The sequence below is a fragment of the Larus michahellis genome, chromosome 6, assembly GCF_964199755.1.
Source record: "Larus michahellis chromosome 6, bLarMic1.1, whole genome shotgun sequence".
Lineage (NCBI taxonomy): Eukaryota > Metazoa > Chordata > Aves > Charadriiformes > Laridae > Larus > Larus michahellis.
The window spans coordinates 9,481,202-9,503,003 of NC_133901.1; the positions used below are offsets into that span (position 1 = coordinate 9,481,202).

General features: G+C 46.9%; 2 protein-coding genes and 1 long non-coding RNA gene across 4 annotated transcripts in view; all 3 read right to left on the bottom strand.

Moving 5' to 3' along the window:
* KCNAB1 (potassium voltage-gated channel subfamily A regulatory beta subunit 1) overlaps positions 1-6,299 on the bottom strand; it is a 74,373-nt gene extending 68,074 nt beyond the window's left edge. Inside the window, exon 1 of one of the 2 annotated variants that reach the window (XM_074593095.1) lies at positions 6,013-6,299. In XM_074593095.1, the coding sequence (XP_074449196.1) occupies positions 6,013-6,284 (272 nt within the window). In that variant the 5' untranslated portion in view covers positions 6,285-6,299. Of the gene's footprint in view, positions 1-2,561; positions 4,052-6,012 lie in introns of those variants that run through there. The other variant, XM_074593096.1, reaches the window with a different exon arrangement.
* Positions 6,300-16,037: 9,738 nt separating this feature from the next.
* Positions 16,038-17,782, bottom strand: LOC141744303 (uncharacterized). Its single transcript, XR_012587398.1, has 3 exons — positions 17,709-17,782; positions 16,633-16,735; positions 16,038-16,175 (listed from the first exon to the last, which is right to left on the bottom strand). It is a non-coding gene; the product is annotated as an uncharacterized LOC141744303 (long non-coding RNA).
* Positions 17,783-20,609: 2,827 nt separating this feature from the next.
* Positions 20,610-21,802, bottom strand: part of GMPS (guanine monophosphate synthase) — a 28,357-nt gene continuing 27,164 nt past the window's right edge. Inside the window, exon 16 of the mRNA XM_074589945.1 lies at positions 20,610-21,163. Within this exon, the coding sequence (XP_074446046.1) occupies positions 21,062-21,163 (102 nt within the window). The 3' untranslated portion in view covers positions 20,610-21,061. The remainder of the gene's footprint in view (positions 21,164-21,802) is intronic.

Below are 21,802 nucleotides of genomic sequence, written 5' to 3' on the forward strand. Positions count from 1 at the left end.
CTAAGCTCACGCACTGCTGCACTTTTGGTTATTCAGTAATAGGCTGGACTAAGCTGTATTTGCTAAAGCAATGAAAGGAAAAAGAACTAATCATCCTATAAATAAACCAGCTTATGAGTATTTAGTTAAGTGTTTCTTGTTAACAATTCATTACTTTCCACACATAATTAAATAGCTCTTAATAAAATAGGAGGTTTTTATCGTGCTGTCTTCAGACTAGACCTATGGATATCGGAAGAAATGTCTGGAAGGAAAAACAAGCCACGCTGGAAAATAAAACATTTAAGTTCACAGTAAGACTAGAAGAGCCTCTGTACTTCTAAAGCTAGAAGAGCAAAAATCTACAGAAAGTAGCAAGTGAGGACTGCTGGAAAATCCCCCCACCTGCCCTGCAGCAGAGCCCTCCACACAGCCCCCTCTCCTGCAGAAGCCTTCCTTGCGCTGGAGCTGCTATAGGTGAAACACAGTATGTTATAGCTGATTCTGACAACTATGAAAAATGCACGTGCTTTAAATGAAGCATATGCTTGAATCCATCAGCTTCAACAGAAATAAAGTGCACGCTTTATTTAACAATGACTAAAGGCTCTGATGAATGAAGACCGCTCCGCTTTGTAAGCCAAGAAACAGAGGGGCATGAAGCTATGTGCACGGAGCCCGTGCTAGAGCAGAGTGTGCAACCACAGACCTTGGCGCTGGGTAAAGCCTCTAGTCCAACACCAACTACCCCTGGAGCACAAGACAGTCCCAGAATAGCTCATGAATTGCATTTTTCTGTGACTTAAAAACTCAGTCTGACGCAGATTTGGGGATTGGATATCCATGCCTACAGAAGTTTTCTCTACAAAGGAGCCTCTTTGCAGGTTGTCTCCTCCAGGCTGGGCACACTTTCTGTGTGGCAGCAAGAAGAGATGAACATCGCTGCTGGTTTTGACCACTGCATTTTTGCCTCGGTAGCACCAGGTTCCTTACCAGGGAGGAGTCTGCACATCAGGGCAGTCCACAGGATAACCTCCTGGGGAGGAAATTTAAGACACCAGATCATAACTGCTTTATGGGAACTATGACATTACTTGTGCTTCTCAGCGAGGGCACCGTAAGTGTTAAACTGTGTCTGGAGTGGACCAACACCACAGAAAGTACAGAATTAGCAGAGAAATAAGATAAATGGGAACTTTCGTGTGCGTACTAACACCAACCATTTCAAACACAACTGCCACGTGGGATTATGATCATCAGAAGGGGAGCAAAAGAATTTCTCATTAGAAGGGAGGCAAGTTTCCAGATCCAGAAGACCCAGTTAATCAGAGTATTTTGCTCAGGGACAGCATCACTCCTGCTAACCTAGAGCGACACCAGGGATTACTTCTATCATTGCTCTACTCAGAGCATGACATCCCCGGGATGCCGTTCCATTGCCTTTGGACATTTTCCCTTTTCATCACCTGAACGCTGTGGGCTCATTTCTCTACTTATTTACATTGTCTTTCAAGGCTGCGTAACCCCAACTTGCTCAAGGACTCCCAGCTGGCGCAGGCGGAGCAGAGGTACAAAGCCCTTTGCCATTTCTTCTTATGCTGGCTCCAAAGCACTTTATTCACACACTGAGTCCTCCCCAGACAGTGTCTCCAAACAACAAATTTCCCCAGCCAGCTGCTCAAGCTGTGAAACAACTGTGCTATTTCCATAAAAATAGTACACGTGTTGTCTTATTTCAATTTTAAGCTGAGACCAGCCATGGTCAAAAGTTAATCTCTAGGGAAAGCAAACAATTTGAAGAAAATTTTCTTTTATTAGAAGCACAGCTAATGTATCTACTTTCCATAAGGGATGTCATCCTTTTAAATGAATCTCTTTTGAAACAAAAAACAAAATGACAACCTAAAGACTAAGCACACCGATGTCTTCTTCACCCGTTGTCCCCCAGCCTACAGCCTCTTTCCACACGCTGTCCCAGCTCCCCGCATGGATGAGGCCCTCTCCCTTGGATGCTCTAACACATAAACCACGTATTTCACAGCCTGAACCCAGCCAGACTATAGTTCTTGGGTTTTCAGTCCCATTGCTCCAATTTTAGGGCACAGCAGGGACAGACATTACATCAAACTACCAGCCACAGTCAGAACAACTCTATTCTCCGTGTTTTCTGTTTCACTGTTCAGCCATTATCCTTTTAATGCATGTAAATACATGAGTTTTCATTGAAACATTGGAAAGAGTAAATATTTCCACCTGAATTTGAAAGCGGCAGTTCAGTAGACGGACACAAACAACTAATGTTAGAAGAGAAAAATCAAATTCAGTTTTAAGAGAGTAGGTCACATGCATTTAGCTTTGCTCAAAGTTGTGCTAATTCTTACAATGCTCAGAAAACTTAGAGGAGAAAAGCTACTAAAGCAGACAACGTCTTCAGATGCTGTAAGCCTGCCTGAAGGTGCACATGGACACCACAGACTGACCATTGTGTCAGATGGTTGCTCGGTCAGGTTTCCTGTAGTTCTAGCTGTTTGCTGATGAACAGACAGCCACCAAGTAGCCCAGCAAGGGACATGCAGTAGTACCTGTACTTCATTCCCGTCTTGGCTCGGACGGTCTCTTGCAGCGACAGCCCATGCAGGTGCAGGAACTTCTCCAGCTGCTTCAGCTCGGCAGCTGGGCTCAGCTTCCCCGGCCAGCCCACGGCGGGAGGGCTGGCTCTGGGAACCACGCTTTGCTTTTTACCTTTCAGGAGCACTTCGCTCGGCTTCTGCAGGCTTGGCTTGTGGAGTGGGATATCCGCGCAGGCGGGCTTGTACAAATGCATGGTCCAACACACGGAGCTGCAGAGACTTTCAATGCCCAGTAGATACTGGAGTGTAGGGTCCTCAAGAGCTTCCACGCTACAGTCTGCTGAGAGGAGAGCCCGGTGCCATCATGCTCCCACCAGTACAAGAAGGCATGGTCTGGGTTGTGTTGCCCAAGACGATCACAGGATTATGGAGCAATATTCTTCTCCCAGCCATTCTCTATATTATTGCAACCGGCTCATTTTTATTGATGCCCAGGATGGATTCTGGCCAAGATCAGCAATCTCGTTCATCTGCTGAAACCTATCATGGTCAAGTACTGCAAGGGATAAGGACTGCCAGTGGGAATACAGCACTGACCCTGTTTCCCAGGTCTTATATTTGGATAATGAGAAATATTTGTTTGGGATTCAGTCCAAGGCCAATAAATGTAAAACAAATATTCTCACAGGGTTTATTTCAGGCCTTGGCCTGGGCAGATGAATGCTGCAAGCATCTCTTATGCAAGTCATTAAAACATTTTGTTTTCTCATAGTTCATTGTGAACTCTCATAACTCAGGTTCCAGGGTCTGTAAACTTCCCCAGTATCTGCAGCCTCCTGGGGCTTCAACAATTAATTAGAAAACAAAGGCTATGGAGCAGCCAAACACCAAGAAGGAAAAAAAAAAACAAAAAACTAAAACCAAACAGACAAAGGAAATACTCGAGAAAGCAACAAGCTACAGGCATCGGAGCTGGGGCAGGGAACGAGCACCAGCTTTTGGGAGGCTGTGTGCTCCTGCAGGAGCCCAGGCATGGATGGAGAGGGGCCGTGGGACGGGAGCTGGCAAAGCGCCTGAGATGCCACCAGTTCCACAGAACTGGTTGCTTCTCAGCACAGGGCAGGAGGTGTATAAATACAGGTATATAAATAAAAAAGTAAATGTTCTGAACCAACAACCAGTTATTTCACCTCTGCTAAATAGCAAATAAAGTTTCTCGTTCTCAGGGTCTTCATCCCTGAGGAGTGATGGGAGAAACTGCACAGGTTTCACGGCATCACCAAATCCAGCGCCCAAGGTCATCCAGCACCCCCCGGTCAAGATAATATCCCAGAGGACCACAGTAACCTATTCTGGCTAACATCAGCTCAGAGCAAACAAATCGTGACAATGTCTGATACACACCATGGAGGCAGATTCCTGAGACTCTTCTATTTTAAAAACTCAAGCCATTTCCTGACTGTCATTTCAATCCCAAATACATAGGAAAAACAAGTTAAATAATCAAGTGATGGATATATCATGAACTCAACTAATCCTTAAATCTTTCAAAGCAGATAAACAAGGACTGATCCCAAACCCAGAACATATTTTAAAAGATTATAATTCAATGTCACAGAGGGGAGTTTGGCATGGACATTTGGATTACCCAGTTATTCTTTCTCTGCTACTGTTGTGTCAAGGCCCTGAGGGCACTAATGGACCTCGATGTCCCAGGCTGGGCAGTGGGAGGGGTCCTGCCATGCCGCCCCAGGCCCCCCCAGCCCAGTGGTACCCGGACACACTGCTACCCGAAAATGGGGGATCCTGTTCTCATGGTGCTGACTGAGCTGAACCACCAATGGTGGGGTGCAGGTGACACTTTCAAGCTCTGCTTTTCGCAACACAAGTACACTCAATGGAGGAAAAGGCGCTGTTTGACTGCAGCCATGCCTGCCTCATAGGAGCTGTGTTTGTCCCCCCCCAGCAGCGTACCACCGGCGGCTGTAGCTGTGATCTCTCCTGCAGCTGCCCTGCAGCAGGCGTGGACAGGTCTGCAGCAACACGCTTTACCTGAGCACGGTTCATCCAGCTGGGAGTCCCGACTTCTCCCTTTATTGCGCTCGGTGTCTCCTAAAATAAATCCCTCTTTTGTTTTACCTCCTGGCAGATCCGGCTCTCTCCTCATCTATAGCACAAGGTGAACCAATAGCAAAGAAATATTTCCACAAGCTCTTCTGAATTTTTTAGACATAAGAGTTTCACTGGTTTGAAGTTTTAGAGGCTTGTATAGATCAGCGTCATTAAAAACTTAGTTTTCCCAAAAGCTACTCCCCAGTGCTTTGCCTTTATAGTGCCCTTCAACACCACAGGTACCTGACCAGGGGCTGGTGTGGCCGGTGAGCGCTGTGCCTGAGAAACTGCTCAGTCTTAGTCTGCACACCCACTCACATTCCCTTCATTGGGCTTGTTAGACACTTCTGCATGGAATAACCGCTTTCTCCACCTCTCATAGTTTTACCTTGTTTTCCTTTCAGTCACCCTGTTTCTACTTTTTATTCTAATGACATTTTTATTAAGTTTTAACGCCAGCGCATCTGTAAGATCTCGGTTTGCGCCAGGCACTTCAGGCATCCCCCCTCTGTCTGGGACTAGGGAAGATCTCACCCGACTTCTCAGCTGAAACCCCCACATTTGTGCATTGCTGGGCAAAATGCTGAAACCCCCTTTGTCAGCAGCCCTGTCCCTTGAGGTGAGTGAAACCCACGTCCTGCCTCCACCAGTCTCCGAAACTGCCCTGAGCGAGCATGGCCGTCCTGTCCCTGTGATGCTGCTGTTTGGGGGCGGCTGAGCTGAGACCACAGCGCCGGGCAATTCCTATTTAGGTTCCTATTTCATTAAGGGTCTTACTCGGCGCAGGAGATTAGAGTGTCACACATCTAATTTCCACTAATATCAAGATCCCCTTACATTGTTTTTAAAGGAGCAAGATCAGATTCTGGAGGCTGTGACATTTAAGATGGATGGAATTAGAAATTCAGCAGTTGTGGGTTTTCCCTCCCGAGTGGCTTGTTCACCGTGTCCGGGGAGGGAAGGGGGAGACGGGGCCAGCAGCATCCAGCAAAGGATTTCCTGCCCTTTTCTCCCCTCACCCACCCGGTCCCTGCACAACAGCAGCAACTTCTCAACAAAATTCAAACGAAAGCACAGCACCTGGATGAAACAGCTGGTGGGAAGTAAGGCTGAATAGCAACAGGCAGTTTGTGTCAAAGAAGCTACAGAAACTAAGAAACGAGTTGGCAGAATTTTCAGCTCTGTAACTCACATCCATGGCAGCGAATAATCAGAAAAAAACCCAAAAACTGAATAATTAGAAAAGTTAACTTGTAAAGCCAAAAAGCTTTCTATTATTATTAGTAGTAGTGTTATAGTAGTATTATTGTTATAGTGCAAATTGCTACTGCCTCAACAGTGGGGTACGTACCTGTGGGGCATGCCGGTGGTGTAGGCGATGGTGTACTCGTGGGAGAGCTCGCAGACCCGCAGGTACCAGTTCATCTCCAGCTCCCGCAGCAGAGCCAGCCGCCGGGCACGCTGCTGCGGCTGCCCGCCCCGGCCCCGGCCCTCCTTCACGCTTTCCGAGGAGCTCTTCAGCGCTCGCTCCCTGCTCCCCAGGGAAAGCACCGACTGCTTCCTCAGCTTCAGCGCTTCCTCGGCATTTTTATTCCCCATGGTCCCCGTGCGTGCTGCCAGCATTTTGCCTCCTGCCTCGGTGCAAAGGCAGCACCCCCGGCACTAAGTCGCTGCCCTCAAATCATGTAAACTGATTTTCAGCACGCACTTTCCTCCCTCCTATAACCTTATGCCGGCCACAAAGCTGTAATTAGATATGTGTCTGCAGAGCTTAACCAGAAAGAAGAGCTGCAACCTTCTCATGGAAACATCTATAGCAGCTTCCCGCTTGCCAGCGGGCTTCGTTTTGCAATGAATAAAGAGGGCAGTTCTTAAAAAACAACATATAACCACGTGCAAAGCAGAGCACCTAAACTGGACTTGCACAAAACAAGGTATGTAGATGGATAGTAGTGGGGAAAAAAAAGTCCAGCTCTCTAAAGCTGTGAAGGTCGTCAGGCTCCAACCAGCGGAGGTGAACTCACAAGTGTGCTCCCCTCGATGGCAAACCCGCAGCCACGTGGGCTCATCCGAGCAAATTGCAGCACGGCTCCTGCCGGATGCGGCCTCGGAGCATCGGCGTCCTCACCTCCCCGGCTGTGTCAGAGCTGAGCCGGCCGCTCCATCCCTCCTCCTCCTCCCACCTGCAGTGCTCCAGCTCCTCGGATCGCCCCGTCCGGCAGGAACTTCCATTCTCCAAAGGATTTGTAGAAATTCAGGGATTCGATCACCCTTAAGATGAGAACAAAGTTAAGACTTTTCCCAATTCGTTTGCTTGTTGAGCGAACAGTGTTTCAGGCAAGTATATGAAAGGAGCAGATACTAGAATTGAACTAATTCCCCTCTCTGATTTGAAATGTAAAAGCTGATACGGAGATTACAGCACTAATCACAGCAGCCACTTTAGAAGCACAAATATATCCATGTTTGGAGAGAGAGGCAGGCAAAGAGGAAGAAAAGCCCTCTAAAGACAAGCAGGATTTTAAAGCTATTGCATTGAAAAGAAGAGTAATTGCCCATCCATGCCCTGTGCAGAGGATGCGTGTGGCTCCAAGGGAAAGCAGTTGCAGAGGGATGGGGCTGGGTGAAGAGCTTCATGGAATCAGGGAAAAGGGATCTCTGGAGGTCTCTGGCCCAGTCTCCCACCCACAGCAGGTCTGTCACCAGCCCTAGACGAGTTTTCCCCCCCCAAGCCTTGCAGACCCCTAAGGCTGGAGACTCCCCCAGCCCTCCGGGCAGCCTCTGCCCACGCTGCACCACCCGCTGCTGAAAAATCTCTTCCCAAGGTCCATCCTGTAGCTCCCAAGCTCCAAAGCTGTGGCTGGTGTTCCCTGCCTGACCACCTGCCGTTCCCCAGGAGAGTTTGGATCCAGCACCTTCCTCCCTCCTCTCCAGACACTCCCAGAACGCTGCTGGGTCCCCTCTTGGCCGGGACCAGCCCATCTCTCACCACCCCTCCTGGGTCTGGGTCCCCATCTTTTTTTACTGTGCTGCAGTAAAAACAAAATTGCTTTTTAGGTGCTTTTTAAGAAAGCAGTTCCATTCCCTTTTGGAAGATAGTGGCATAAAACTTACCTTCCATGGAAACTGGTGTTATCCAGCCCATTCAGCAGAGGTGGCAGTAAAACGTTCTCTGGAAATTTTGCAAAACTCTAGAAAACTGACTCAAAATTTGAGCTGTGAAGAAATTCTTGTTCTGTGCCTGTTCTAAAACATTACCTCATTTGTCATTAAGCTTTCTAGCACTTCCCAAAAAGGAAAAGGTTTTCAGCAACCCCAGAAGCCTTTAAATCAACCCTGAGCAGCTGAAGTAATAAATACTTCTTTTACAGAGATATAATTTTCAAGGCTTATGAGATTCTTCTAAGTTTTTTTCTTTGAAGATCTTCTTCTAAGATTATTCTTAGAAGAAAAAACTTCTAAGTTTTTTCCCTTAGAAATTGGCGAACAAAAGCAAAATACAGTACTTAAACTGTTGTGTAAAAGGCATATTATGCTTACTCAGCCTTCCGTGTTTATCATTTCCTTAACCACAGAAACACCCTGTTGCTCCCAAAGACCTTAAAAGGTATCAGTCACCTTAAAAGTAAACTAAATTAAAAGCAGATGCTGACAATTTGTTCCTCTCTAAATGGAGCATTGTTGGTCATACAGCAGGGTACTGTGAGGGGAGATGTTCCCGTAATGTCCCATTTAGGTAGGTAACGCTATCGGATATTGTCTCTTGGATGATTATATATTCTGGCAGGTAAAGAGACCCTGGCTCACCTTATAAAAAATGCAGAAAGATTGCTTTCCTGAAAGCAAAGCTAGTCAGCTGGCTTTAAATATTGATACCGCATTTCTGCAGCTGTATCGAAACGTGGGGCTGCCTCAGCAGCTCACTGAGCGAGGTGACCCTGCCGAGCCGGAGCAGCACCGATGTCCGGCCTGGATCTCTGGGGGCATCTCCCAGCAGGGATGAACCCTCTGCCCCACCAGCATCTCCCCCAGCACCACAAATCCTCTGCCACTTGGGTGCCAACAGACCAACATCCCACTCATGAACGTTGCTAGACCAAGACGAGTCAGCCCTTGTATTATTTCCCAGATGAGGGCTGGTGATTAATCGCTAACCAGCTTTCCATGAGCTCCCCTCCCACAAAGAGAGGAGAAGCAATGCTGGGGGGATGTCTCACCCCGCACCCACCATGGGGGAGGGTGGCCGGAACGGCAGGGTATGGGACCAGGGGATAGTGCCCTGGCCCGTGAAACCTTAACCTGATCCCTGCTCAGGGCCAGGGGCACCGCCTTCCCTTTGTATTGCTTTTTCTAGGCAAGTTAAAGTTATGGGTTAAGTAATTATTGTAATTGGTAATAGAGTAGTTGGTAAAGTTATTGGTTAAAGTAATAAGCCATTCTTATTACAATTATATATTTTTAAGTTATTTATACACTGTATATATTTATAAAAACATGTTCATGAGCTCTGTCCTTGCAACTTATTACAAGTTATAACTTATTATAAGGTCTGCGGAGACCTTATAGAAGGCTTCCAGTACTTAAAGGGGGCCTGCAGATAAGCTGGGGAGGGACTCTTGGTCAGGGAGTGGAGTGATAGGATGAGGGGTAACGGTTTTAAACTGAAAGAGGAGAGATTTGGATTAGACATGAGGAAGAAATTCTTGAGTGTGAGGGTGGTGAGCCCCTGGCCCAGGTTGCCCAGAGGAGCTGTGGCTGCCCCATCCCTAGAGGTGTTCAAGGCCAGGCTGGATGGGGCTTGGAGCAACCTGGTCTGGTGGGAGGTGTCCCTGCCCAGGGCAGGGGGTTGCAAATAGATGATCTTTAAGGTCCCTTCCAACCCAAACCATTCTGTGATTCTATGATTATTAGCACACTTACTCCAGGCTTTAAAAATGTCTATAGCTCTTCTTAAAATACTTTATAAAATTTGATTTTTATTCCAGCTGCTGTCCCTACAGTTGGATACATGATATGAAAACTATCTCCGTGCCACTCCCCACAGAAGCACCCCCACCCGCTGGTGAGGTCCTCCCATGCCCCCCTGGCACGACAGGTCCTGGCTGGTGGCCCTGGGGCTGAGCTGGCCCCCGCCGAGTCCCTGACTGCCCCAGCAGGGTGGGTTAATCTCCTGCTGCCCAGCCTAATGCCCTGCACTTATCTGTATTAAACGCACAATCCTGAGCTGTCTGGAGCGAAGGGAAGTTACAGCAATAAAAAGAAGTGCAGAGGTACAGAGCAGGCATTAAAAAACCTAAACAGTATAGCTCATATCACCAGCTTTAAAGCAGAAGATTCCCGTAACACCCGGCCGCGCCACCTCTGAGATCAGAACACGTGTTAATGTATATTGGCTCAGATATGCTTTTAGTCACACCTCCGATTTTTCAGATGTAAATAAGAGAAACATTTCTAAAAACCTCCAGTAGATGTTTTCTGCTCAGAAAAGCACTAGGGGTCCATGATGAATTAGTACACTTCACACAGTTCACATTTTTAAAAATCTCTTAGGTATTTTTCTATCAGGATGTGCCGTTTCAGTTAAATCTGTGTGCTGGTTGGCAAGTGTCTCACAATGTTATGCGAGGAAAGTGCTCCCGATTTTCTTCACAACAAACTTGTTTTGCCTCATTCCAAGCTAAAGGAGCGCAGGCTGCAAATTCGGATCCACCAATTCTCCATCAATTCTACTAAAACTCATTTAGAATTCATCCTCTTTCACAATGATCTTAAAATCCACCCTAGGTGCTCAGATTCCAGGCTAGCCTCTTAAACAAGTGTTCCCCACGTTTTTTCAGCTCGGCATACAGATGTCTAAAATCCATGTGCACACACAGGTACAGCTCGTCTCAAGCTGGGTAAGTTACCAGCAGTTAATAACCTGGAAGGTTACTTAGAGGTTTCTAAGCAGCAAAATGCAAGCCTCCTGCAGGTACAGATTGAGTTGGAAAATATCTGTAAGTGATATCTAAGTAAACATATACATTTCTTCCCATAGGAGCAGAGTAATTTTCAAATGCATGATCCAATTAGCAAGAGCCTAAACAATAGCCTTTAGGCTAAGGGTACTCCTGCTCCATGCTGTCTTCTACTTAAGGTAATTGAAACTCCATCAGGGAAAGATTCATTAGGGTACTTAATTGGTTTTAAGTGGTTCACCCTGCTCTGACAGCATTTAAATGTAGTGACTTATGCACAGTAGGATGAGGCGAGAACCTCAACCCCCTCCCGCGCTGCTCAGCCAGCAGCAACCAGCTTTGTGCCTGGGACCACTGCTTTCTGCCCTGCTCGGGGCATGGAATCCTGCCTGCTCCGGGCAGGGGATGCACAGGCACCCTCAGCACACGTGCTTCCCCACAACACCCGCAAAGACAGCCCGAGGGACACCTCCGGCTCCTCTCCTGATCCACCCTCACGTTTCTTTAACTTCTGGAAGCGTGACAGAGCAGCCCCTGTGCCGTGGTCAATACCGGCACCCCTGAACGCGGGGGGAAGGATCCCAAATCAGCCATTTCAGCATGCTTCCAAATATAGGCAAGCTCTCAAAAAAAATTCAGCGTAGCAGGTCAAGCATTCCCTGCTGTTTTCATCCTGTCTTGGAACAAGCTGGAAAGGGATCCGGCATCCCATCAGCCCTCACGGGGTGGAGGAGCAGCCCTCCCTCTGTTCATTCCTCTATTCGTGGCAAGCAGGCGTGACCTGGGAAACAAAGAACAGGTTCAAAATTATGTTTAAAAACCACTACGTATCTGTATTAGGTTTTATTTAGTTTTTAAAACTGCTCCTTGGCTCCCCCCTCAGCACTGTGGTTCCCCAGCCATGCCAGCTCTGCAGGTTGTCCTCCCCTGCAGGTCAGCCCCCGAAAAAAACCTAAATAAGCAGCAGAAGGGGGCCAGGACCCTCGTGCTGCCAGGGAGTGGAGCCCAACAGGAATGTGAAATACATTTATAAGCCAGCAGCATTGTTTCCCCTGCAGCACACGCTCCCCCCCAGCCTTTTGCCCATGAGGAGTGTCGGACGGGCACTGCACCCACGCGGCCCCCGTAGGGCAAGGAGTCCAACATGGTGACAGGAACAGCGTTGGGGGGGGAAGAGAGGAGGGAATGGGGGAAAATAGCTGCATCACAGGCATTACTGGGTAACCAAGAGTTAGATATATCTACATACTTCAGGTTTTAAAGAGAAATCTCAACATCCAATGCACCAGAAATTGGTGTTAATGTATTTCCACATATCCAGCCCTCTCCTGGCAGGGACCACACAAGGCACTTCATCTCCCAGCTCACAGGAGAGACCTGAGGTTTGACGCCCTGCACCCATCCAGGAGCAGACCATTACAGGTGTTTCTCCTGGGGAAGGAGCATCTGGTTTCTCCAGGCTTCCCAGACCTGCCGGCAAACTTTCCCCAGCACTCAGGAGAACCGGAGGTGAACCACCTGCCCTTGGATTTATCGCACGGAATAGAAACCTGGTGCCATTAGCAGAGCTGGGGCCAGACACTCCCGTGCAGGCAGAGCAAGCCCAGCTTGTGCAATGAACTACGTGCCTGTCGGGCACGGGCTGCCCACAGGTTCCCTGCTGGGAGAGCAGCTCCAGCCCCTGCAGACGAGCAGATCTCAGATCAGCCCTCACACCCAAAACCAGCTGTCTTGCCTATTTCTGATCCATTTGCTGACCAGCACAGGAGGGAGAGCAGGACGGACTCCCCCGGGGACGGCATCTCAGCCAGCCTGTGGGCAATTACAGCCATTTGCAATTTGCTGCTGTACTGCTATGTTCCTCTGCCGGCCAGATTTATGACATCTGATCGAAACACCACTGCAATTAAAAGTGACAGACAGTAAAAAGCACTGTATTTCTTCCTGAAACAGAGGTGGAGCACTTGCGTGTGGAAGTGTACTCCATAAATCCCAAAGGCAGCCCCTTGGAAAGCTCCCAGCTGCCCCCTTGAAGGGCGTAAGGGAGCTGGGCAGCTCAGAGAACGCTGAATAATGTTCAGCTTCAAGTGAGTCAATCTGCTGAAATTAAAAAATTGAAGTGGAAGTAAGCGCCCTTCAGCCTTTTATCTTCTCAACCAATTTTTAGCTACAATCTTGGAGCCCAGTACCATTGCTATCACACCCAAGCAAAAGGAAAAATTCCAGGGTATGTTAATTAACTTTTTTTTTTTCTCCTTGCTGAGTCCTCAGCAAGATCACTGACAAGCAGCTTTTCTGGGTTTGCTCTGAGTTGCACTGAGAGCAAATAGTGGCCAAGCAATCCATGATAAGAAAGGGGCAGATTTTTCAAGGTCAAGGGGAATTCAGATGTTCAGACCTTTTGGGGGGCGAGCAGCTACCCAGGGTGTGCAGGCGAGGGAGGTCATGCCTGGCTGCTCTTGGACACGTGCACCAGCCTTTGAAGCCTGACGATCCCCAGTCGTTCAGCATCTGCTTTCAAACAGTACGAAAAGGTGCAGAACCACCCACGTTGTTCTTCACTTTTCTGCATAAATTTCAGACAAAAAGGCTGATCCGCTTTAGTCGACAAGGTTTTGAGCAGTTAATTCCCTGCTGAGCAGCTTTAATTCTCCAAGGATGCATTTAAAATTCTTCCTGGACAGGTTTGTGAGCTTGGAGGATCACGTTGGGTTTCCAAAGGTGGAGAACCCCAGCTCTGACAGTAAGTCAAATGCCATGGCATGGACCAGACGTGGGACATTGAGCTGCCATCTCCGCCCAGAAAACTATGGCCAGGAGCCCTGTCCCCACACCTGTTCCTTGTGGTCCATTGCCACCGAAGCAGCACAACCAGCACATCCATTGGAGAACCTGCGTGACGCCATTACGTTACCATGGCAATCAGCACTACAGAAGTGACTAAAAATAAATGCCGGCTCCGCAAAGCACAAAAGATCGTCCTGAATCCAAATCCTGACTCAGCCACCTTCAAACCCAGGTGTGTAGGGTGCCAGGATCCCACTGGGCTGCCACCCCTCTTTGCGCAGTGGGGACCGTCCTCCCGGTCCCCTGCACAACGCAGCGCAGAGCAGCGAGCTCCCTGCTGCACAGGGGGTGCTTCAGTCCTTGACCACCGCTGAGCTCTGCCACCAGGACTGCCTGGACCTCCACCGGAGCAGGTAGACAACTGTCCAGAGCCCTCATGGGGCTGTGGTCAGCAAGGAAGGCTCATTTTTTTTTTCCTCCCAAACCCCTAAAAACCCACTGATTCCCAATGTCCTGTGCAGCATCCCACATCCACGCCAAGAAACTTGGACAGCTGGGCAAGACCCAGGCAGATCAGACATGAAAAGATAAACTAGACACTTATTTGTTGCGTATCACCTTGCGCAAAAAATAGCACCAAAAATAATCCATGGAGCAAACTGCAGTAGCAGCACTGAGTCACCAGAGTACAGCTCAAAGTGGACCCAAAGGATAAAATCTGCACAAGAATGTAAATCCTGGGTGTAAAACCCAACATGTGAGCGCTGCATGCACAAGACCCAAGCACCACCTCGGGCAGAGCTGTGGGACCTGGAGGCCACAGCACAGAAACGTGCTGATCTTCCCTTTCCCCTCTGGCATCGCAGGTTTCCACAGCGGGAATAACAGTGCAGGGACTCGGGTGTCTGTGGCCGGGTCATGGTCCCTGCAAGCCTACAGTCACATGGCAGCCCACGTCAGAGCGCGCTAAATTATACATGGCAGCTTTGAATTATTTCTTCTTCATTAAGGAAAGTGTGCACACAAACACATTGGCAAACACCCTTTTCTGCACAGGGCAAGCCTGGCTCCATGGGGAGCAGCGGGGCTGGGGGCTCAGCCCGGTGCAGCCAGAGGGACACACATGGGGGGACAGTCCCCAAGCCCACCCCCGGCACAGCCACTCAGCTCTGTCACCTGCTACCAGACCCTGTAAGGAGCAGAAAGTGTTTCTCTTTAATTAACATTTCTCTTTAATTAACACACAGCTCAAACTCAGGCTGTCCACAAAACTTAGACTTACCCCAGAACATTTTTCCGTGTTTTTTTCACTCTAAAAAGCCACTAAAACAAAGAAAGAAATCCTGCAAGCATCTTTGTATTGCCCTTTGTATCCCAAACCACTCTTGAGAACACTCAACAAGAAAAATATCCCAACTCTAAGGGGGCTCTTGAACACACATTTAAACCAATTACACCATAAAAAAGGAACCTGTGGGACTCATGCACAGCCAACAAGCCTGAAGCGAGGGCATTTGCGGAGCCCCAGGTGGCACGCAGCTTGTGGGGGTGGCGTGGGAAGCGCTTACAGCTCCCCACAGCTACACCAACCGCTGGAAACTGAATTACCGTTCGTTCTCACCCCCCTATGATACTTACAGGAACAAAACCAACATTTCTACGTGTGGTTGCACACCCCGCTTTGGGGTGGGCTGCGCTGGGGCTTTTTTCATCTGCCTGACCTCCGTGAGTTTAGGATGTCACCTTTAAGGTCTTTGCTACCTTCAAAACCAGCCCAAGCAAAACCACAACGGAACCGAGAGCATAAAAGCCAGCCAACTCATTCAAATGTTAAAGCTATTCAATTTTATAATGAAGTAATTAAACTAGAGCACTGGTTCAGTTTTCTGCAGTTCATGTCCAGGCAATTAAAGAAACAGAAATAATCCACTCCCCTTGATGAGGTGCAATTCCCCTCCCGGCACTGCACTTCCAGGGAAGAGGTTATCCTTGGGACAGCAAGAGCACTTTGTCTCAAGTTCTTGTCTGTGACGAGATGCAAGAAATTCAATAGGAAATTAAATTTTAGAAGGAAGAGTCACAAGGCACTCTTGATCTGATCTTTAGGCTGAGACATGGAAATGGTCTAGCTGTGACACTGTGCTTCACGATCCCACTTTACTCCTTTATTTATGGCTTTCTTCACATGTATGAGTTAGCCAAGTGGGTTAATGGCCTAAATCTCATTAAAGTCAGTTGCAAACAGCTATTACATCATCGCACAGCAGTTTCTTTGCAATCTGCTTCTAATTCAGCAAAGAAATCAGCCAGACGCAAGAGCAGCCCCACAGCAAGCGCTGGGGACCATGGGGGCCATCTGAGCAACGCCCAAGAGCCGAGCTGCAGCCGGCACCAACCTCCGATTCACGGTTAGAAACCTCGCCTTGGACCTGTGCTCGCTGTAAAATACGGCAGAAACATTTCAAGAGAGAAGCTTTTTGTTCTATTAGAAAGATTGTTACTGGACTAGGGTGCAGCAAGAGAGAGAGAAGAAGGTGGTTTCCTTTAAATAAAGCCAGCACAGGGCATCAGCAGAAGCAGAACAGCAGCCCCAGAAGTAGACACGTTTAAAGTAACTTAGCTGATACAACATCACCAGAAAACTAATTCAAGTATTTTTAACTGAGGAAATGAAATCAGGGGAAACTCCAACATGACACAGAGGGTACCGTGCTGCAGGATCGCAGGAATTGCAGGATGTGCTGAAAAGGCAAACAAGCTTCTTCCAAACCTACAACAAAAAAAAAAACCAAACAAACCAACATGAATCCAAACTCCTTTTCATTTTGTGAAGTTTCTGAAAAAGCCTTTGTAGGAAGTTACAATTTTGCGAAAAACATTATGGCTTCATTTCTGCAACTGTTCTTTCCCCAGCTGCTGTCATGCTGTGAGGGGTTGCTCCCAGGAACGTGTTCATTCCTGTAACAGGGTCCCTGAGCACCTCGCTGTTCCCTGGGCAGACACGGAACTGCACCCAGAGCCAGAGAGAATGCACTGGTGACACCACTGGCCCTGCTGCCAGGAATTGGGAGGAGAGACCCCAGGAGCATCCCTGCTCCTGACACCCAGCGCCCCACAATGAGCCCAACTGCGCAGCCATCACCTGGCTCGGAACCACTCCTGCTGCATCCCCAGCTCCCAGAGCGCTTCGGGGTGATGCTCAGTCAAGACTTGCACATCCTCCTTACCTCAGATCCTTCCCGCTGCTTCTCCCTGAAATCCCTTAATGCTCTCCTGAAAGGCTGGAAACTGCACTGAGGGTTTTGCCCCGGAGTCTCCATCACTACTGAGCTATGGAAGAAAAACATGCAGAGTGAGACATTTGTTTGGAAGGCTCCCTACAGGAAAACAGACCTTCCAAAAAAGCAAAGCCCTGCAGTCTCTGCAAGGTTTGTGGGTCCCAAGCGTGGGGCGACTGCTGCAGCTCCAGCTGCTGAGGCACAACAGGAGATGGAGCAGAGGGCTGCCCATAGCACCGCAGCCACTCGGAAACACTGCCGGGGGTCCGTTGCGCTCTTCGGGGAATAAGGGTTCGTTTACATCACAAGTCAGGGAGCAGATTGCAAGCAACAGCTCAAACAAACCCCGCTTCCACCCTGAGCCCCCAGCACAGCCGGAGCCAGGCACAGGCGCTGCCACGGAGCCAGCACCGCCACAGCGCTGGAGGCCAAATCACTTATACCAAAACCGCATTTGTTCACTTTGATCACAGGATGTAGCCTGTGCACTGCAAGAAATGATCTTTAGATAAATGACCACTGCCCACTCGTGCTCCCCCCTGCAGATGACAGCAACTCCTTACGACTGCACACAAAGGTTTTATTCTTAACCATAATCTCAGCTGCCTTTTTCTTTTTAGAGGGGAAAAACTGTATGCAATCTTAAAACCGTGACCTACTGCTAAAAAATTAAACGCCAGCACCAGAGGTCTGCCACAAAATCAGCTGCAACCTCACTGCAATGAGGTGCGGGAGGAGTTTCCCACTAGGACACTACAGACCTGCCACCAGCAGCCCGAGGGACAGAACAGCCTGTCCCAGGCTGTGTGGGCATCACAGGTCAGGTTAATTAACAGGGCTGCTACAACAGACCCCCAGAAAAGGCTCTGTGCCCATTTTTACGAATAAATTACATTTGCCATAGAGCATCACCATACAAAAGCACACACAGGGCAAGTAGCACAAAATACCCCGTTACCCTGCAGCGGGGTGTCCTGTGCTGTCACACGGCAAGGGACAGCCATGCCACGGGAGGGACATCTTACCCCAGTGCGGTCTGCAGCCAGAAAGGATAACTGCCACAAAACAGCTTTTTCAACCCAAAACGGACAGTCCATTTATAATGTAGTTTCTGCATGCAAGTCCTAAAAAATAAGTCACACCAATGTTCAAACATAATATTTTTATTTGTGGATAAAAATTAAGGCTCACAGTACTTTATCATTTCACAAGCAGAAAAATGTTAAAAATTGAGAATGATGGGGAATGCCCCCAATACAAATTCCTCTAACTGCTGACATGTTTTACTGAAGACTTGAGGTGAACAATTGTACAGGGCAGCTACAGTTATTAGTTTGTAAACTAGGTGCTAAATATAATTGTTTTAAGAAATGTGAACAGAGTATTATGTTTCCCTCCACTTCTGGCTGTCTGATACACATGGATTCCATAAAAACACGCAAGAACCGCTGGGATGATAACACCAACCTTCCTAAGAACAACCCACCACGTCTACAATGCATGGCACAGGTGTCAAACAGGGGGAAGAGAGCTAAAGGTCACAAATTTCATTTCGATAAGACATTTTGATTATAGTGCAATAGTTTATGCCTAAAATTTTCAATATTCAACTTTCTGGCTTAGAAAAAAAAAAACCAAAACAAAACCAAAGTATATTCCTAAAGAGCACAGGAATTGCTGTCAAGCTCCATTTCGTTACAGACATGGAAGCAATCCAGGTGATTAAAAGCTGGTAAAAGTGTATGTCAAACCTCAGTATACACAGAGCATACAGGTATACATCATGCCTATAGTTAAGATGCAACTCCAAGAAGGACTTCCAAGTGTGCATCATGCAGTGAATAAAAGATTTCCATCCAGGTACGCTGCAAGCTCGTGGTCCAGAGGTACAACAGTTCCCGTAAGCCCCAACCCACCGGGCACCCCCATCGCCACACAAGTTTTCTTGCAAGTTACATCCTAACTATGGGACTATATACCACAGATTTATTTACACAGAGACCAACTAAGCGTCTCAGTCAAAACTGAGAAAGGTTTGGGTTTAAGAGGTCCTCTATATTCTTTGTGTTACTTTTTAGTAATTCCTTCTGGTTTTGCCTACTTGCTGTCAAGGCAACGCAAACAGGTGGCGGCAGCAGCAAGAACAAGCCTATTTACAATAAGCAACAACTGCTATAGCATTAAAAGTCTGAAGGATTTCTGCATTACACCAAGAAGATTCATTTCTAGTCATTGCACCCTTTACATCTGAGATGCCAATACAGTAATGAAAACAACTATCCTCAGCTATTTCTGACGAAAAGTTAAAATGTACTCAAAGGCCACAATTTCCTTCGGGAGCTTTCTTTTGAGACGAGCTACAAAGATAATTTGTTTTCAACGGAACCCATGCTATAACAGATTCTCCCACAGCAAACACTGATTTACAATGTTTTTGACCAACAGCTCTTACAGATCACAATCCAGTAATAAAAGAACATTTGTACTGATAATACTTCACTTACATCACAAAAAGCTCATCCAAAGGGCTCACAGAGGTTATGATGGATGTGGGTGAGAATTACTACCCCCATTCCATAAAGGAGGCAACCAAAATATCGACTAATATCAATTTGCCCAAGCTACAAGGCCTGCCGGGAGCAGGGCTGTGAGGGGGATGCAGTGTTCCTGACTCCAAATTACACTGGCCATGGGTCTGCTGCTCTCCTGCACGCCCCTGTCCCCAGAGGGTTTCAAAGAGCAGGGGGCTGTAATATGCCATCTCCTCCTCCAAGTGGAAAACCACCACTCAATGACACAGGCAAGAGAATAAGTTTACACAAGTTAGCCATTTCCTACGAGCAGAAATTAAACTGAATTTCCATAACGTGTAGGCAGTAAATGTAAGAACAACAGAAAAACGTGTGCAATCAAAAGAATACAGAACAACGATTTCAACCATTAATTCCAGTTCACAAATCTATGCAAGTGGAAACATAAGCCATGAAATACTCCACATTATTGAACAGTTTAAAACAAGTATTTTACTCCATAGTACTATGGTAACCTTGCAGCTGAATGAAATGCAACTGCCTAAATTAAAAACAGAAAAAAAAAAGATAAGAGGGATGAGCCTGGATACATGGTTATGGTTCCACCGGTGGAGGTACCCAGCAGGCACCCAGCAAGCTGCTCACGTCAGAATTTAACTGGTACTTTCAGAGACAGCAACAGCAGGACACACAAAATTCTCAGGTGGATGGAAATAGCTTTGCCTCAATACATCATAAAAGCACAGATGTGCAAAGTAACCATCTCTCAAATTATTGCTTGCTTAACTACATAAACAGAATACGAATGACGGAAGGGATCTATATGGATTGGGTAAGTCACCTCCAATACCATGACTCCACACTAACGACTATAATGATCTTAACGATCAAGCTAAATACAATACATACCCCCCAAAAAAATCCTGTAAAAGCAAATGCATAGAAAATAAACTGTCATCAAGTACAAGGAAAGCACATCGGCAGCAGGCTGCGAAGGGACTGTTGCGCAAGTGTTGGAGGACAGGAACAGGATTCGTGGATCCAGTAGCTCTGGTGCAACAGTTTTCCAAACTGCACTCCCATTTTTACACTTCTATCAGAGTCCCCAGAAGCACACAAAGATACTTCACTGTCTGGAATTTGACATACGCATACGTGCAGCAAGTGTACACTAAAGATTAGCCGGTGTATACACAGCTGTTACCAACACGCACACCTACTGAGCGATGCAAGAGGGAGCGAGTACAGAAAGACAGACAGGGGTAACTTCATAATATTTTAGCATTGCACTTCTGGAGCTCAACGTTATTGCCATGAGCTAATATGTCAAACAATATAGGCTAAACAGTATACAACAGATACACGGTAATTCCACAACTCAACAGTAGCCACTACTCCATTTGGCAAAATATTTATTTATAAGAAATCTGTTCAAAAGCAGTTGGTCACAAAGAATTCATTTTACATTTTTAGGCTGTAACAATGCTTTTGGTTGAAGTAAATAAACTGTCTCTTTTTACACAGTGTACAAAACCAAAGAGACGTTGAAATGACAGTTAACAATAAAACACAAGAAAACAGGAAGAATCAGTAAGACAAAGGCAAAAGCAAAAGGAATCTGTCTGCGCACCGGCAATGCTGCCATAATTATTTACCCGTACAAATCCTCAGCCCCACTCAGTTATTATCCCCAGCACAGCTCTTAACCGCAGGTTTATGCTCCAGGAGAGGAATCTGATGCGATGTAGCAGCTCCAGTCACTCTTTCACAGTACTGCATGTCAACACTGGGAATGGTTTCTGATATGATTTAGACTGCACACAGTACTTTAATAGAAAAAAAGTTAATTACTCCCACTCTGTAGTTCCTGGTGGCTTTGATGTCAAGTCATACATCACCCGAGAAATGCCAGGAATCTTCTTAATCTCCGCCACCATTTTTAACACAACCTATCGTTGAAAAAAGAAAAATATCAGAAGAAAGCATGTAAGACAGACCTGATGAAAACTATCCAAGAAAAGCTTAAAAAAGGAAAACTTTGTTCACACTAGTTCTGTTATACACAAGAGAAAGAGCTTATTAGCGTACTCTCACCACTTAAGAAATAAAATCAATTTATACAAAACCTCTAGGCTTCATGATATCTGCAGTTACATTTGGAACTTGCTGATTTTTGGCACTGACAATAAATCAGGGTGTCGATCACAATACGCTTCCCTCAAGGCAGCAGCTCTTCAAAACTATTTCTTGAAAGTTCAGCAGGAACATATGCTGTTAGGTGTTACTATCAACCATTTTCAGACTTTTCTCAGACCATCATCTCCAGCTGAACTACCAAACACAAATTAGCAGCCTGAGTGAAACCCCTTTCAAAATAAAAAAGGGAAAGAAGCATCCAAAGGAAAGAGTTCCCATTGAGAGTTGTTCTCCAGAGCTCACAATTAATTCACATTAGCAAAAGTATTCTAGATGAGAATTTGCTGATCCTTAGAAGTTCAGCTTCCTTAAAAATCCCACAGTTCACAACAATGCCACTTCTATGACATACTGTTTTATAGTGCAAGCATAAATTAAACAATGCATTGCTC